Source organism: Lemur catta, chromosome 9 (genome assembly GCF_020740605.2).
Source record: "Lemur catta isolate mLemCat1 chromosome 9, mLemCat1.pri, whole genome shotgun sequence".
Classification (NCBI taxonomy): domain Eukaryota; kingdom Metazoa; phylum Chordata; class Mammalia; order Primates; family Lemuridae; genus Lemur; species Lemur catta.
Genome location: NC_059136.1, coordinates 4,165,263 through 4,184,712, shown reverse-complemented (window position 1 = coordinate 4,184,712; position 19,450 = coordinate 4,165,263). Strand labels below are relative to the sequence as shown.

General features: G+C 41.0%; 1 protein-coding gene across 2 annotated transcripts in view; it reads right to left on the bottom strand.

Annotated features, from left to right (window-relative positions):
* SEC11A (SEC11 homolog A, signal peptidase complex subunit) overlaps positions 1–19,450 on the bottom strand; it is a 46,726-nt gene that overhangs the window by 1,344 nt on the left and 25,932 nt on the right. Inside the window, exons 4-6 of one of the 2 annotated variants that reach the window (XM_045561636.1) lie at positions 17,598–17,717; positions 10,555–10,612; positions 9,825–10,347 (exon numbers count right to left, since the gene is read on the bottom strand). In XM_045561636.1, coding sequence (XP_045417592.1) covers positions 10,297–10,347; positions 10,555–10,612; positions 17,598–17,717 — 229 coding nt within the window. In that variant the 3' untranslated portion in view covers positions 9,825–10,296. Of the gene's footprint in view, positions 1–1,941; positions 2,009–9,824; positions 10,348–10,554; positions 10,613–17,597; positions 17,718–19,450 lie in introns of those variants that run through there. The other variant, XR_006737406.1, reaches the window with a different exon arrangement.

The following is a 19,450-nucleotide window of genomic DNA, read 5'->3' as shown; positions in this document are numbered from 1 at the left end:
AAGGCCTGCGAGCTCTCTGGACCACCATCCTAGAAGGGGAAGCTCATATGAGAAGCCAGCTCATGCCCAGCTGCCAGGAGCATGACACACAGGACAGGACACTCCGTTTCTGGCCCTGGCTTTTTTCCCAACCTCCCTGCTTCTCATCCCCCGCCCTGGCATTTACACCTCTTTGTTTTCTTGTCACAGCTTAGCCATGGTGTACAGATATAGCTCTTATCACCTTCCTGCAGTAATCATTCCTTTTCGACCCCCTCCTTCTCCTCTGCATCCATCACACCCCAATGATATCTTCTCTGCTCCGTGGATGTAGAAATTAGTGTGAACACACAGGAGCTGGTATTGAGTGCTGCCTCACTTAAATGCTTGAAGGAACCTTTTTAGTAGGTTTCTCTCTTCTCATTTTATAGGTGGAAAACAGGCTCAGAGAGGTTGTCACTTGCCCAGATATCTTACTAGAATCAGACTTCAGGTCTGCTGGGACCATTGCATCAGTCCCCCTAATCTGTACAGGCAGACACAGCTCTCCCTAAATTCACTCCCATTTTACCATCCCAAATTTCATAGCGAAGGTGGGTTTAGATATCTCAGGAGAAAGGGGGATGGGCGCTGCATTCCGAGTTTCATCTCTCTTCCACGGGTGACCATAGGACCTTGGATTCTACCCTGATAGGTCAATTTATACTTAAGCCGGCCGGGCACGGTGGCTCACGCCTGTAATCCTAGCACTCTGGGAGGCCGAGGCAGGTGGATCGCTTGAGCTCAGGAGTTCAAGACCAGCCTGAGCAAGAGTGAGACCCCATCTCTACTAAAAATAGAAAGAAATTATCTGGTCAACTAAAATATATATAGAAAAAATTAGCCAGGCATGGTGGCGCATGCCTGTAGTCCCAGCTACTCGGGAGGCTGAGGCAGGAGGATCGCTTAAGCCCAGGAGTCTGAGGTTGCTGTGAGCTAGGCTGACGCCACGGCACTCACTCTAGCCCAGGCAACAAAGCAGGACTGTGTCTCAAAAAAAAAAAAAAAAATTTATACTTAAGCCAAGCTTCCTCTGACACAGCCTGGGTTCACAGCTCCAAACACAGCTCTGAGAATGGCCCCAGATGCCCTTGGGGCCATTGGATTTGTCAGCCTAGCACAGGGAAAAGGGGGCCTCAGAGCAGCCTGGAGAAAGCAGCAGGGCAGCAGCTCCAGACACAGGCGATCACATGCACAGCAGAAAGGGTGGCTCACCCAAGGGAGTGCTGGGCTCTGAGCTTAGCATGAGGACCCTAACTGCTGACTGCCTGTTCCCTAAGTCCCCTCTGATGGCAAGGGAAGTCCACAGGCCTCTGTCGGATGAGGAAAGGCTGACAGGACAGGACACAAGAAAGCAGACAAAAATTGAATGGAGGGATGTGGGGGAAAGCTCTTTCAAGCTCACTCTGGACCCTCCCAGGACTCTACAACATTCAAGGATAACCACAGAAAATGTAAGGAAGGTTCACGGAACAGTCCAAAAGGCGACAAAAGGGATGAGAGATACACAGCAAATCCTAGTATAACCAACACCAAGAAAACACTGCAACTGCACCATGTTTTTTAATCCAAAATTGCTTGAATAAAGGACATATATATTAATGTCTTTGCTATATTTTCATCAAATTGGAATTGATTATAATGCCTTTTCACAACTGAATCTTTGTTGTTGTTTTCCAAATGTGCTTACAGGCATGATCTTTTGCTCCTCAACATTGTTTTGATGTAGTAAAGACTGGTATTATGCACATTTTATAGATGAGTTAACTTGAGTACAAAACAAGTTAGTTGCAGAGAAACTAAACAAATGGAGAAAACCAGAGGGTTAAAACACATGAAAGGTACACAGGACAACAGAGCAAGAGAAAAGCAGAAATTAAAATTAGACATAAATGAGTCTAGAGAAAAGAAATGACAACAAACCTAGAGCTGCTCACAGCAGGATGGTGTAAAATCTCTATCCTGGCAAACCTTTCAGCATAGTCTCAACCTAAATGGGCGAGGGAGAAAAAGAGAAACATCCTGGAATATCTCAGGTCTGCTCTTCAGTTTTAGAGAGGAGAAGGGCTGTAGAATCAGGAAAACAGCAGAATTTCTTAAGGGAGCAAGAAGGGAGAATCGGGGATACAATTTCAAGACGTCAGAGGGAGCATATAGGGATTAGTTATAAAATCTGAACATTAACCTCGTGAAGGAAATCTTTTGGAAACTGAAATTGCCAGTATACAAAATGTTTTCTTAAAGGCGATCTTCTAAAAAGAGAAAATACCTACAATCTAATGAGAATGTGATGGCGACTCCAGCGGTGGCTGAGAAAGCTAAAGGCTGCTGCTCAGCTGAATGGTGCCGGCGCTCGGGAAGCGGTGAAAGCCTACAGCGGCGAGAAGCCCGAGGCCCAGAACTCTTAGTTATTTGGGTACCGTATTCATGTATTTCAGGGGACATTTCCATAACTGAGATAAATACTTTTTAAACTCTAAAGAGGTTTAAATGCTTGGAAATTGGCCAGAGAATCTCACTATTTCTAGGAGATTTACTAATCTGGGAAAAGCCAGAGGAAAAACCTGGAGGCCGTAAAGGAGTCCCAAGGGCTTTGCGATTACTGCAAATGAAAAGCATCTCATTAGACTATGTAGAAGGACGGGGTTATGACACCCAGTACTGTGGCACGGTATGAGCAAGACTTCAAGCCTGGCTCTGCCGGGCATGGACCAGAAGACCCTGGGCAAATCCCTTCACTTCTCCTGGTTTCCTTCTTTTGTATAATGGAGGTCATTTTGAGGTCTACTAAATGAGAGAAAGTAAAAGTTTGTTAAAACACTTAGCAGAGCACCTGGCACATCCTAAATACTCATTATTAGCTGGCTCCTGGGAAAAGCAAAGCCTGCTTTAAATCTGAAGCTCATTAGAGGAGAAAAAGTTCCTGGATAACCACCATGGTGTTGACACAACAGTGCCTGGCCCTGGCAAAATGCCTATTACATCGTAAGTTGTTTGATAAACTAAAATACCAGCACATCTACCTCAGCTCTTGACCAATTCCAAGAAAAGAATTCTATACAGTATTCTCTTTTGGGGGGCTTAAATAAGTTATCAAGCTTAGAGCTTTGATTCAAGCTTGGTGCTAGCTGATTTGCTTATTTGCCTAACACTGAGTCCTAGTATAAATCCTTCTAACTAGACTCCTTGAATTCAAGCTGGTATACAGCTTACCAACCTAAATAGGCCAATTAAAGTAACAATACCTGAGAAATTATTCTTAATTGAGAGTAGGTGGGATTTCAGAAACTCCTAAGATTGGCAGAACAAGGATAACATGCAGTTGGAAAGTCATATTTGATATAATAATATAACTGTATATGGGAAAGGAGTAACTATTGTTTTTATATGACAAACATAAGAAAAAGTAGGTTGGGCACAGTGGCTCACACTTATAATCCCAGAACTTTGGGAGGCTGAGGCAGGAGGATCACTTGAGGCCAGGACTTCAAAGACCAGGCTTGGCAACATAGAGAGTCCCTGTCTCTACCAAAAATACAAAAATTAGCTGGGCATGGTGGCATGCACCTGTAGTCCCAGCTGCTTGGGAGACTGAGGCAGGAGGATTGCCTGAGCCCAGGAGTTTGAGGTTGCAGTAAGCTGTGATGACACCACTGTACTCTACCCAGGGTGAAAAAGTAAGACTCTGTTCCCCCAGACCCCTGCCAAAAAAAAAGGAGCAAGATAAAATACTTTTGACTAATGAGGATAAGAGGTTAGATATTATAGACTGGAGCGGGAGGGGGTGTTTATCAGAATGAAGAGGAGTTATGAGATTTTTATGTTTCCTAAAAGAAGACATGAGTTTTAAAAAATTAAGAAACCTTGTTCTACAGGAAAGTTAAAGATTCCTGGCTGATTATGATAAGATGGCTAGTGGGTCTTTTGTGAAATGGCTTTTTGCAGAAGTTACCAAACTGGATCTAGACTGAGGAACATTCTCTGAAATAGCTCTATGAAGATCATTAGGCTAATTAGTACAAGGATTATTGTACAATGTCACACAGTGAGGTCTGAGAAATTTCGTGGTCCTCAGATACCATTACAAGTTTGTTTTTTTAAATTCCATTTTATGCCCATTCCATAAAGCATAGAAATGACTATTTCCCTCTTTGCATTAGCTGCTAAGGAGCTGAGAGCCAAAGCTATGCATCTTTTCCAGTAGACTACAGAATCTTTTGATATGTCTTATAGGTACTAACCTCACCTCTGATTTCATAGTTTTCTTCTCCCACATTCATTTCAACTCTGAATTTTTCAATTATTTTATATTTTATCACACAATGCTAGACGTATCTTTATGGAACAAGGCAAGGTATAAATAAATCCAAAATATGCAAAGCAGTGCAATAGGGACTAGGGGACATACAAGGATGAATCAGAAGCTGACCTTGTTTTAATGCCTTCAAGGCGCTAGCCCTCTGGTGAGGGACAGCAGCACACAAAAGGCAACGTAAAAGAGGAGCATGAACAAAGCACAGAGCAGTACCGAGCAGGAAGCACTATGCACACTTGAAAACATAGTCAAGAATAAGAGCCATCCCTCTTTGGGGCTTCCTGTGCATCTCTCTCTCATTGTACTTATGATCCTATATGGAAAAATTTGTTTATACATGTTGCCCCGGTTAAGGCACTGAGTTCCTGGCAGAGTAGGAGGGAACTTGCCTTATACATCTTTATATCCCCAGGGCCTAGCCCCAAATCTGGCATACAATAGATGCTCAATATATGTCTGCTAAATGAATGAGAAAACTTTAAGTAGGTAGAGAAGTGACCAGGCGCTCCAGGCAGAGTGACCAGCATAACTGAAGGAAGAATGTCTACACAGTGGGGCCAGTGTCTGGAGTACAATAATGTGCCGTCTGGTAAGGGAAGGCTGGAAGAGTCCTGAGGGCCTACAGTGATACACGGAGGGCAATGCCTTCATCGTTTTTCTGTAAGCCCTGCACATTCTGGTTTATATAATACTTCTTGGTTACACAGCACGCTTTCTACATCCAGACTCACCACGGTTGTGAGAGAAGGGTCATGTGTTGTTTTACTTCTAAAAGCCTACCCAGTATTACTTACAATTCTAGCAAAGGAGGGTAGTGATAAAGATATACCTGGCCATAAAACAGCCTGAACAGGCCGTCCCAACTGAAAGAGCATCTTGAGGAAGGTAGATAATCCATTTAACCAGCTAGAATCAGACAGATCATCTCTGAAGCTTAACAGTGGTAAATGTCATAGGAAGGATGCCCTCAGATGCTGAAACAGCCCCTACAGCATGTTCTGAGGTCTGTTGGACTTGGTAAAACATTTATGCAAATACCAAGAAATACAGGCAGGATAACAGAGACATTATTCCAAGCCCTGGTTCTCTGAGAAGCCTGTGACTCCCTAAGAAAAGTGACAAATGCCAGTACTTCTCCCAGTAAGAAAGAAGACACAGCAAGAGTCTAAGGACACACACACAAAAGAAGAAAGCAGGATTAACGTTTTAAAACCTGGAAAGGGTAGGCCGGCGCGGTGGCTCACGCCTGTAATCCTAGCACTCTGGGAGGCCGAGGCGGGTGGATTGCTCGAGGTCAGGAGTTCGAGACCAGCCTCAGCAAGAGCGAGACCCCCCGTCTCTACTAAAAAAAATAGAAACAAATTAGCTGGTCAACTAAAATATATATAGAAAAAATTAGCCGGGCATGGTGGTGCATGCCTGTAGTCCCAGCTACTCGGGAGGCTGAGGCAGTAGGACTGCTTAAGCTCAGGAGTTTGAGGTTGCTGTGAGCTAGGCTGACACCATGGCACTCACTCTAGCCAGGGCAACAAAGCGACACTCTGTCTCAAAAAAAAAAAAAAAAAAAAAAAAAAACCTGGAAAGGGTATATGTTGTTTTTTGAGACAGAGTCTCACTCTGTTGCCCAGGCTAGAGTGTCTTGGCGTCAGCCTAGCTCACAGCAACCTCAAACTCTTGGGCTTAAGCGATCCTACTGCCTCAGCCTCCCAAGTAGCTGGAACTACAAGCTTGTGCCACCATGCCCGGCTAATTTTTCTATTTTTAGTAGAGACAGGGTCTCACTCTTGCTCAGGCTATTCTCAAACTCCTGACCTCAAGCGATCCTCCCGCCTTGGCCTCCCAGAATGCTAGGATTACAGGTGTGAGCCACCTCGCCCGGCCGGTATATGTTGTTTAAATGGAACCATGAAGGGCTGGGCGCAGAGGCTCATGCATATAATCCCAGCACTTTGGGAGGCCAAGGCAGGAGGATAGCTTGAGAGTTTGAGACTAGCCTGGGCAACATAGCATGACCTAATTGCTACAAAAAATTAAAATAAATAAATAAATAAATAAATAACTGCAACTATGGAGAGAGAAAATTTTCAGATTCAAATTTGGCAAGACCAAGAAAATGCACTTACTAAATAACAGGAAAACACAAATCACTTTAATGATTCATATGCTCTGCCCTAGAATAATAGCTCAGTAACAATGCTAACCTAAGTTATTGCCTCTGGTTCCAGTGCATGATGATTGAACAGTAATACATGCTGCTACTAGGGAAACAGAGTACAATGTCCGTAAAGTGGGGCCCCTACACTATAAGAGTTTACAGTCTTGAGACCTGGAGGCCATATCCACAAACGTTGACCGTAGAACAACCACCTGTGAAGACAGTGAGACTCAGACAAGCAGAAACGAGAGCAGGAGAGAACATAAGAGAAAACACCCAGGAGTATAGCACAAGGATACTTAATGTTAGCTGAATTCAAAGTCTGAACGTCACACTAGGTAACAGGTTGGGTGAACACAAAATTTATGGTCCAAACAAGCCCTTCTGAAAGCAAAAAGCACACGAACACTAATTAACAAGTGGTCACTATCTAAAATAGCCACAGACTGGCACACTGAAGGGAGACTGGTACACAAGCAACAGGGAGCCACTGAATGCACATTTCTGGATTCAGGGGATGGCGATGAGAACGAATGACAGGGGTCAATGTAGGGCTTAGTGACTAGGAATCGGTAGGAAAATGAAAACTCTAGGTTCATACTCCTTCACAGAAACTGTGAAATTTAGAGGGGAATTTTGCAGGAATCACTAATGAGCTTAAGTTTAAAGATGGGACAGTGAAGTAGAAGTGTCTAGTCGGAACAGAGAGACATGGGACTAGAGCTGAGGACAGGCATTTGGAAATGATTTTAATCTTGAAAGTGAGCCATGTGGGTGACCTGAGACCAAGGTGGATAATGATGAGCTGAAAGCTGTAGTGGAAGCAAATCCACCTCGATTTACGTGTGAATTAGCAGCAAGGTTTAATGTTACTATTCCAACAATATCAGACCATTTTAAAACAAATTGGCAAGGTAAAGAAGCTGGATAGATGGGTACTCCATGAATTAAACGAGTGTCAGAAGAGAGATCATCTCGAAGCTTGCCTTTCTTTGCTGTCACAACATAAAGGCAAACCATTTCTACACCATTGTTACATGTGATGAAAAATGGATTCTTTTCGACAATTGCAAGCATTCGGCACAATGCTTGGATAAAGATGAAGTGCTGAAACACAATCCAAAACCAAATATTCATCAAAAAAAGTGAATGGTGTCTGTTTGGTGGTCCAGTGCTGATATTGTCCACTACAGCTTCATGAAATCTGGTCAATCCATTACAGCAGATGACTGTAATCAATTGGATGCAATGACGAAGATGCTTGCGATTAAGTCAATAGATAACAGGCCAATCCTCCCACAAGACAATGCTTGACCACATGTCGCACAAACAACGCTGCTCAAACTACGGAGGCTGGACTTGGAAACTCTGTCATCCACTGTATTCAGCAGACCTTGCACCAACTGACTACCACTTCTTCCAGGCTTTGGACCACTTCTTGCAAGGGAAAATATTCAATTCTCAACAAGCTGTGGAAAACACCTTTTGCAATTTCATTACCACTCACTCTCCGGGCTTCTTTGCTGTTGGCATAAACAAGCCACTGTTAAGATGGCAAAACCGTGTCGATAAGTTTAGGTGCACACTTTGGTTAATTGTACTGCTTCTTGTTTGAGATATAATAAACTACCCTTTTGACTTGAGATCAGACATATTTAATGACCTAATATTTTTGGCTAATGGAGTGATTCAAATGTTTTTAAATGCTTTGACTACTTTCTCAGAGAAACTTAGCTGTTGCTTTCAACTAGAGTGCCCAGCAAAGGAGGAAAAGTAATACTCTTACACAAATGGGTATGAAAATATGCAAGTGAGGAAAGTATTAATGTTTTCCTCCTAACAGGTGTATAAGGAAGAGAAATCTGGATAGATGGAGATACAAGTATTAATACAAGGATGTCTTACACTCAGGCAACCTAGGATCAAAGAGAACCCTGGGATCTCAACCACACCCAGCAAAGCACACTGCTTTTCCCCAGAGCAGTCCTGGAAAGGTTGGCACAAAAACGGAACCAGTGCACTCATTAGGCTGAGTAGTTAACCCCATCCTCCACAGGTGATTAGGAGGGGAAAAAATGGAGTAGTAGGTCAGGTGTCGTGGCCCACAACCTGTAATCCCAGTATTTTGGGAGTCTGAGGCAGAAAAATTGCATGAGGCCAGGAGTTTGAGACCAGCCTGAGCAACATAGTGAGACCCCTTCACTATAACAAAAAAAAAAAAAAAAAAAAGGCAGGTGTGTCGGCGCACGTCTGTAGTCCCAGCTATTGAGGAGGCTGAAGCAAGAGGATTGCTTGAACCCAGGAGTTTCCCGTAAGCTGTGATGAAGCCACTGCACTCTAGCCTGGGCGACAGAGTGAGACCCTGTCTCATAAAACAAAAACAATAAAACAAAAAAAGAAAATGTAAGTACTACTTAAGCCTCACAGTCAGGTTCAAAAATGCTTTTGTTAGCAGTGATTTGCCAAGGTTCATACTCTGCTGAGACCATTAAGAGCCTTTATCTGAAGTGCGAAGGCTAAAGCCTAGTTAATGGATTTGAGACGGCACTATTCTCTATCAGGGAGGGCTTCAGAAGGTTAATTGTCCCTAATCTCATTCCCTTAGCATTGCAGCATAGACTGATTTCCAGCTTAGTTGAACAAATAGTAGAAACGGTTCATGTAGCCCAACACAGAAAACTTGCTTGAGATTTCACATTTAATACAAGAAAAGAACAGGATAGAACTGAGAGTATTTTGTACTCAAAACACACTGGCTTACCCCATACTCCCTATTTCCCTGTCTCAATATTATAAAAAAGAAAACACACAACTGGGGTTTGTATTCATTATGTTAAACTCTGCCTGCCTTAAGTCTGCATTAGAGAAAAGCAAAGCCCGGTACTTAAGAAAACAGGTTCAGGCAAATTAGAGTTTAAATAAAGACAAGTAGAATGCCTGCCAGCACCTTCATCGTGCCTCCTCCAAATGCTAACACACACTGCCATCGTGTAGAAGGGCTGACAATGTCTCAGGTGTAGAATGGGTTATGAGTTTCTACAGCTAAGGGAGACTTTCTGAGCCTCTCAGCAACACCAGCTGAGTTTATACACATTTGAGTCACGCCCTAGTGAAGAATCAATTTTATGACTAAGAAATTTCCTATGAATGTCAATGGCTACTTTTGCTTCACAAAACAAAACAAACAAAAAAACAGTTGTTAGTATTAGGGCAACTTTCTTAGCTGAGGAACTGTTCACACCAAAGCTTTTATATCCCCTCAAGGGGTACTAAGAACCAGGCAAGAAAGGCAAATTTCAGAAGCTTTCCCAAAAAACACAATTCAGGGATAAGGGGTTCAATGTGCAAAGTCTTTTATTTAAAATTTTGAAAAGTTAAGACTTATGACCACCTCAGTATATGCCATTCCCATTATAAGGAGGTATGACGGTTTCAAACTCGTGCAGAGCTGCATTTTCATTTACAGAACTCTGTAGGCACTTTAGAAGTGAAGCTTGGCTTCAAAATACAAACACTGGGGGCTTTGGCTCAACCTTTTAATATAAAAAATTCACTGATGTACAAAAATGTGAAAGTGTGACAATGACAACTATGAAATCCTGTGATTGAAAGTCCCCTCAAGTGCACTCCATGGTGCACATGCACCCGCCCACACATATTCTGGCGTGGAAACAGAAACTAATGCAAACCAGAGCTACCAAGAAGTGCCAACGTGTGTGTTCGCCATTCCGCCAATCACAGACCAGTATCTACTCCAAACGTTCAGTAACAAAAAGTACGGTGTCTTCCCAGGATCAAGGCAGACTTCTTACTCACGATGGACCAATACAAATAAACCCAGCAAAAAGAGTACTGCATACTAGAAAATAAACACAGAACCACAGTCAGGAAAGCTTTTAAAAGTTCACAAGTCCTCAGAGTTAATTAATAAACTGGCCTTTTAGGCCATAATAAGTTACTAAACCATCCAATTATTCTTTCAACTTTTAAGTGTAATCCATTTAATAGCTTCCAAAATTAAGCAAAATATCACACTTTTAATGAAACATATAGTACAGGCTCTTACCTTAAATTTAGGATAGTCATTCATGAGGATTGTCACAATTCCAATATAAGGAACAAATCTAAAAACAAACAAAAAACTGATCACAAAAATTCCTAAGTATTATCATTTACTGCACATTATCAGTATCTTCCATAGAATACTAATTTTCATTTCACAAAGCTCATTTCCATATATTGCCCTATTTGATCTTCTCAACGGCCTGTATGATAGGGAAGTTAGGAATATCACCATTTTAGAGATGAGGAAACAGATGATCACACCCGAGGTACATGGCTTCTGGGAGGCAGAACCAGCACCAGATCCAAGGTCTTAGATCTCTAGCTGTGACTCTAATGCTACACACCGATATGCAGTGCTAGGGGCTAGGTTTGTCATCGTGACCTTCAGGGAGGTGTCAATCTAGTTGGGGAGCCAAGGCAAATAGAACCAGAACATTACAAGGTACTTCATGCTAAGTGGCCAAAAAGTGAGTAGAAGAGCTCTATTAGACTACTTCAGATTTCACCACGCTCTCATTTTCTAACTACTTGTAATCTGGGTTTAGCCCTCTTAATCCTGAAACTTTTCTAGAACAGTTTTAATCACCATATACAGCAAACCAGTCTCAGCCCTCATCTTCCTTTACATCTCTGCAGCATTTAGCTTTGATGACCACAAACTTGCTCTCGAAATCCTTCCAACCTTGGTTTCTGTAACATACCACAAATCTGTTTCTTCATCTACCTCTTTGGCTGCTACACCTTTTTTCCACTAGCTTTCCTTCCTTTTGCCCCTAAAGTTTGTCCCCTCAAGCGAGGCAAAACCACCTTTTAAATAATCCTGTAGCACCTGATATACTTCGAGGTCTTTATCATAACTATCATAATTTTAATTGAATAATTAGTTGTAAAACTAGCTGTATAGTGTCCATCTCCCCTACCACACTGAAAGCTTTATAAGGGCAACAATGATGCCAACCTTGATCCCCCCATATCCTCAAGGCCAACATGGTGCCTTGCACACAGCAGACATGCAGTAAATACTGCCTGACTGAATGTTTGAATGTCCAGGCCTCTTCTTTTTGCCCTCTCTTGGGGAAATCTCATTTTCTACCAGGGCTTCAATTTTTGCCTCCACGTAAAAGACGCCACCTCGACATCATAAGAATTCAGGCAGAAAGAGAAAATCGATGTGCCAGGGAGAGATGGTTAGCAAATATACAACTTTCTTCTTTTTCTCCTCTTCTACTGCTGGACTCCAGAGCAGACTGGGTGATACTGTTCTAAGCTAGAGCCTGTTGTAGAGAAGGGAGGTTGGGCTGAAGTGGAGGCTGCCCTTTGCACACTTTAAAATAGCCCAGATACTTTTATTCAAGGCACCCACAACCTTTGCACCAGGCCAAAGGCAGCACAAACAGAAATCACCTCCCACATAACACCTCCACCCGTCAAAACCTTAGGCAAACTTGAAGAACAGATATTTTGTCTTTGGTACATTTCACTTCCTTTCAAGAACTCCCCTTACTTCCTGTCTCCTGTCCTCATCCCTTCTTGCCCCTCTCCCGTCTGGCAAGCATTACCCCTACCTCTCTCTGCCACCTTATCTCCTAACTCCCATTCCATACACTGGCATTTCTTAAAGCCTAGACCTTCTTTGTTAGAATAACTTAGATGGCTTGTTAAAAATGCAGATTCTTATATCTCCCAAGATTTACTCAGTCAGGGAATCTCTGAAAGGTGGGGCCCAAGTGATGATCCTACACACTAAAGCGCAGTTCTAGTGTGAGATGCATGGAATAGGTGTTTGGTGGCAAATAATATCCCCTCTTGGGGCCCATGCTTTAGTCTCAACCCCTGGGACCTCCAAGAGCTGAAAAGTAACAGTCATTACAGAATAGCATTGCTAAGCTCTAAGAAGAGTGGATAGAGGTTCTCTATATTTTTAATACATATATTTTTTCTTTTTTAATGCAGTAACATTTCTTTTGTCTCATTTTTAACACTTTCATAAAAGCTATCACTTTCAGTGAAGGTAAGTCAGCTATTTAAGAACATAAAGGCAAATGCCTCACAGTAAAATGCAGATTAAGAGCTAGAAAAGAATCTGTGATTTCTTTTAAAACAACAAGCTGCTAATTCTGATCTGATGATCAATAAGCAGCCATTCTCACCTGTAGAGACTTTTTTACCTCCATGTAATGATATCTATGCCCAAAGAATCACAACCTTTGGCTCCCAGCAACCACTCATAGTCCTATGAGTAACCCATGGAAACACTGTTCTTAAGGTTGGCTTTTCCTTGCCCACTCACTATAAGTGAAATGAAAGCAACTTGATCTTTAAGAGTAATATAAGCAAGACATAAGGTTGCCAGCATATGACGAGGCAGTCAGTCCAAAGTCGAACAAAAGATTTAATTATCTGTGCTACTGCTTCCCTCCATGGACAGTGACAGCAAAGAGTTGGTAATCAAGTGCATAATGCCGCTGTCATCAGTCATCTTAAATTCAAATCAGTTGCACTTTTTTCCTATTCTGCTCAGATAAATTCATATACTAAAGCAGAGTTGCTAATAAGCAGAATGGGATTTAAAATAAATAAAATAAATGCCACCCACAAAACCAACTCCAATACCAACCTATACTAAGTTAATACCTAGAAGGTAAAATACATTCGCTATGGTTAAATACATTTCCCTGCCAATTCGTGGGATCAAAGGTGCTGCTGAGGAAGCAGCGTCAGAAGAACTATGTTTTGTGAGAAAATGAACAGAGATCATTAAGCAAAAGGCCAAAAACAGTAAAGAAAAGATGCCACAAAAATTAAGAGACCTCAGGACAATTATATCAGATGTCAAAAGGGGTCTATATTGAGGAAGTTTGGACCCAGTAGCCAATTTAAAAAGATAATATGTGGCCAGATGCAGTGGCTCATGCCTGTAATCCCAGCACTTTCAGAAGCCAAAGTGGTAGGATCGCTTGAGGCCAGGAGCTCAAGACCAGCCTGGGCAACAAAGTGAGACCCTGTCTCCAACAAAAAAATAGAAAAGTTAGCCAGACATCGTGGCACATGCCTGTAGTCCCAGCTACTTGGAGGACGGGGTGGGAGGATCACTTGATCTCAGAAGTTCAAGGCTGCAGGAGCTATGATGACGCCACTGCACTTCAGCCTGGGTGACAGAGCAAGACCCTGTCTCAAAAAAAAAAAAAAGAAAAAAAACCATTTCAAAGTGTTATCTACAAAACCGATTTCAGTCAACAGAAAGCCCAATTACTCTGCTCCTTCCTTATATTTTTATTCTTCTTTCTATTGTCAATATTTCTACCCCCTAATCTTCTGCCAGTCTTTTGTCCTTTTCTCCTGCTGTTCTCTAATCTTCTTTGACGAATAGGTCCTCTTGAGCTTTTCAACTTCCTGAATTTAGAAAAAAATCACCCCTATTAAATCCTTAATTGGTTCAGTGTTAGTTTCATTTTCTAAAATTCTTTTTATTACATGCTACAACATGAATAAATCTTGAAAACGTTATGCTAGGTGAAAGAAGCCAGACACAAAAGACCACATATTGTTATGATTCTGTTTATATGAAAAGTCCAGAAGAGGCAAATCCATACAGACAGAAAGTAGATTAGTGGTTGGGAGGGGCTACAGGAAGTAGGGGAAGGGGAGTGACTGCTAATGAGTATAGACTTTTATTTTTGGGGTGATAGAAGTGTTCTGGAATTAGAGGGATGGTTGTACAACCTTGTGAATGTACTAAAACCCACTGAATTATACACTTTAATATGGTGAATTCTGTAATCCAAAATATATAAATTATATCTCCATTAAAATTTTTAAAAATTATTTTTAATTTAGAGCCTTAGACCTCAGTGTAAAATTGTTTAGTGTGCAGCTATTCAAAAAACCCCAAAACAAAACATTTTTAAAACTGCATAAAGACATTTGTACCACATTCACAGATTTGCCTGCAGAAAAACTCTGTTCTCAAAGTTTGGGTACAACCCAACGTTGAAATATCAGCTTAGTGTTTTATAAATACAATTTCCACAAAAGAAGGTGATATGTTCCATTATGTGTCAAGGTAAGTGGTGGTAAAATCAATGCAAAGTGAATTTGTACAGTGAAGATTCTGTGCTCCTGCTGTTCGTGTCCCAGATGGTTTTTTATACTTCATGGAAAGTTACTTAATTCAGAGAGTACTATACTATTACATTTTTTTATGAAAAGCCAGAAAAAGGTCTATATTTTCAATGTTGAGATTTTAGAAATGGTATTATATATAGTTTGGGATTTTTCAAAAATTCTTCAGAAAGACAAGTTAGCTACTCTAACCTTTCATAGGATGATGCATCTTTTATGCAACCAATGGGCCAGAATGAGCAGGCAGAGCTGTAATAAACACTTTAGAATCAAGACCCAGACAAAGGGATACTATTGTACTGCTGGGAGTATAAATAAAACAGTATGGGCCGGGCGCAGTGGCTCACACCTGTAATCCTACCACTCCGGGAGGCCGAGGTGGGAGGATTGCTCGAGCCCAGTAGTTTGAGGTTGCTGTGAGCTAGGCTGACGCCATGGCACTCCAGCCCAGGCAAGAGAGTGAGACTCTGGCTCAAAAACAAAACAAAACAAAACAAACAAAAAAAAACAGTATGGAAAAATTTGTCAGAAGTCTTAAAATATGAATGTTTCACCCAGTAATTCCACTTCTAGGAATTTACAGTGAAGAATGACTGACCAGAAGCTCTGAGATATATGTAACAAGGATGTCTATCATAGCATTGTTCACAGTAAAAAAGCTAGAAACAGATATCTAACAATAGGAGACTGACTGAATAAAAGCATGGTCTATCCATATAGTGGAATAGCATACAGCTATGAAAATGATGATATAAGACAAAATCTATTGATTTGTAAATATACTAGTAATTTTTTTTGGAAGAAAAAGTTATGAAATAGTGTGAGCATTCTCCTTCCATACACAAAATGTGTTTATGTATGTATAATGATGCATATATTAACATCTGCATCTTTATCTCTATACATAAAGGCTCAAACACAAACCAAAAAGTTAACAGTAAATATTTACAGAGATGGAGAAGAAAGGGATGAGAAGTGACTTTGCTTTTTGATGACCGATAAATTCTTATGTTTCTGCATGAACCTGTATATTTACAATTAGAGGAAATACAAAAAGACTCAAAGAGGTTGATGAGTCTGAATAATCACATTAGCAGCATCTTGGGAACTGAGGGATATACAGGGACCATATTTTCTCAGAAGCACTGATGACCTAATTGGGATTAGGAAAGTATTTTTAGCTCCATCATAGGAAACCAAGTTCCTCTGAAGTGGAGGCATATACAAAAAACAGCTTGCAGGGGACAAACACAACGGTGCTTATTCTGATCTGATCTCTTTGGTCCCAAACTGAGCATCTCTCGTGCTATTAACTGGGGCAGCTTCCACTTAGCAACCTGCATGTCTTTTTCTATAGGAACAGTGTTCTCAGGCCTGCTCACTGGTGTGATCACTCTCTAGCCACACAGTCTGTGTCTCAGAGGTTCTGACAGTGGCAAGTGTGCCACGTGGCATCCAAATAGTAGGAACCAGCAACTACCCACTGCAGAAATCTTATGCCAGTAATACTGGTGTGATGGTTAAGAGGGTAGGCTACAGAGCCAGCCAGCCACTTCTCATCACTGTGATACTAGGTAAATAACTCTTCTGTGTTTCCTCATCTGTAGAATGGGAATATTAGGGTTGTTCTGAGGTTAAATTGAGGTAATATTTGTAAAGCGCCTGGAGTAAGTCTCTGGTACACAGTAAGCCCTAATAAATGCGAGTTATTGTTAATACTATTAATAACATTACGGTAGCAACAATCCCATACTTCCTTAATACCAATAACTTACAATTCCTGTCTTCCACTGATATGTTCTCCTGATAAAATCTGAAACAAACAGGCTTAATATAACTTTTTAATTTCATTTGACCTCATCAATTTCAAGACCAGAAATAAAATTGTATAGAATATATTAACATGATAAAATTAATTTAGGTGACCACTTTAAATTGCTGACTCAGTAAATTTGTTGTTGTTGTTGTTGAGAAACAAGAGTCTCACTCTGTCACCCAGGCTGGAGTACAGTGGCATCATCATAGCTCACTGAAGCCTCAGTGAGGGCTCAGGTGACCCTTCTGCCTCAGCCTCCCAAATTAGGTAGGACATTATAGGTACAAGCCACCATGCCCAGATAATTTTTAAAAATTTTTTTGTAGAGATAGGGTCTCACTAAGTTGCCCAGGCTGGTCTCAAACTCCTGGCTTCAAATGATCTTTCCTCCTTGGCCTCCCAAAGTGTTGAGATTATAGCCTGAGGCACAGTGCCCAGCATCACCAAATTCTTTTTTTTTTTTTTTTTTGAGACAGAGTCTCACTCTGTTACCTGGGCTAGAATGCCATGGCATCAGCCTAGCTCACAGCAACCTCAAACTCCTGGGCTCAAAGGATCCTCCTGCCTCAGCCTCCTGAGTAGCTGGGACTATAGGTGTGCAATACCACGACTGGCTAATTTTTTCTATTTTTAGTAGAGATGGGGTCTCACTCTTGCTCAGGCTGGTCTCAAACTCCAAGCTCAAGCCATCCTCCTGCCTCGGCCTCCCAGAATGCTAGGACTACAGGCATGAGCCACCATGCCCGGCCTGTAAATTCTTAAGAAATGTAAGTTTTATGAAGCAGGAACCATACTACTCTGGATCCCCAGAGCCTAGCATAGCAGAGACATTAGAGCACATGGAAGGTGCTCTTGAGTAAACTGAATAAACAAATGAATTTTTTAAATTGTCATATCCAATTCACCATCTCATCACCAATATTCTATTCATTTATTGTACACTAGTTCCTCTCCTCTGGAGTAGTATATCAAAAGATTTAGATGCATTTTAAGAAGCACAACTTTCAAAGGACAGAAAGATGAAACCAGGACCAAATCACTATATTCAATTGTATATGATGAGACCATATGATTGAGAAGCTCAAGATGCTCCCCTCTATACTTACCCCCTGGCTCTCCCCACAACATCTTTTTTCTCTAGCCAATGTTGTCCTTGTTTATAGAGGCCTCGATCATCAACTGCATTATTATCTCCTTTGGTCAAAAACTTGATATGTCCATTTTGCCTTAAAAGAGTAAGGAAAACTCAAGTCATCAAATATTTTCATGACATTTGAAAGTATAAAATTTGTTCTTGGCAACCAAAAATTCCTGTGGCAGTATGGTATCTTATCACCATTCCTACTATCAAAATAATTCTTTATTTAGCTAGAAGGATATTCACAGTTGTGTTGTTTCTAAAAGGGAAAGACTAAAAACCAACTAAAAGTCCAATAATAAGGCACTGGAATCCTACAAAAGCATTAAGAATAATGTTGTAAAAGAATGTTTAATCACACTGGAAAATTATATGAATTTCAGTAAGTGAAGAAAAGAGTACAAAATAGAATGTACAGTATAATCTCATTTTTATGTTAAAATATATACAAACTACCAATTTTCTGGAACTACAAAAAGCAAAGGAACACATTAACCTACGCCACCAGATGTAACTGGCAAATGTATACTATCGAGAACTACAGAATGACCCAGTTCTCCAACCAACAAGCTGCAAGGAACAAAGAAACAGCTAAAATGAAACAGACCAATGTATAAGCAGTGGCTATCTATGGCTTTAACTTACCTTTTTTTTTTTTTTTTTTGAGACAGAGTCTGGCTCTGTTGCCCAGGCTAGAGTGCCATGGTGCCAACCTAGCTCACAGCAACCTCAAACTCCCAGGCTCAAGCAATCCTTCTGCCTCAGCCTCCCGAGTCGCTGGGACTACAGGCATGTGCCACCATACCCGGCTGATTCTTTCTATATATATTTTTAGTTGTCCAGATAATTTCTTTGTATTTTCAGTAGAGACAAGGTCTCGTTCTTGCTCAGGCTGGTCTCGAACTCCTGACCATGAGCGATCCTCCTACCTCGGCCTCCCAGAGTGCTAGGATTACAGGCATGAACCACTGCGCCTGGCCTAGCTTACCTTTATCTTCTTTTTTTTTTTTTCCTTCAACAAACATGTACTTTTATATTAGGGAAAAAGGTTATTATTTTTTTTTTTTTGAGGAGCAGAGAGAGGAAAAGGAAGGGGAAGAGGTAAAGGGAAATCAAGAAAGTTAATTTTAAAAGAAAAAGCACCTCAATTCTTCACACACACCAGGGTTTATAGGAATAGTACCTTGCTTGATCAGAAAATTATTAGTTTAATTCTACTAAAGAACCATGAGGTTTCTAGTAATTTTAAAATTTAATTGAAAGCAAAGTATATTTTACAGTTGATAAAGACCAGTTTAAAATTCAAGTGAGTTGTGTATTAGCCAATGTACTAGAAGAAGAACATTAGCTTCAGATTTCTACTGACTAGTGTCCACTTAGATTCTAAGTCAGAAACTGGCTCACTAGACAATAAATCTGCAGGTGAAACTAAATTGAGGTGTTGCAAGCACCAAAAACAGTTAAGTGCAAATAGTCACATTAAAAATGAGATTCCAGTTAGAAAAAATGCAAATACATACAGAGGAAAATAATCTGTAGCTGACAATTCAGTAAGTGAAAGAATGTCTGGAAAATCCTGGAGGGTAAAAGAGGACAGGTGCCAGGAGAGGCTAGCTGCAAGGGGCTAGTCAAGAGCATCAGGAAGAAAGAATCAATTCAACCATGAAAATAACATTAACTCCACAGAGGCAGAAAAGTAAAATCACATACGAAAAGACAAAAACCAGGAAATGGGAAACTTCCCAGAAAAGGGATGAGATGCTACAGGAGACCTGGGCTATTCCCAAAGACTTGATTTGTTGGCAAAACGAACAATCAATC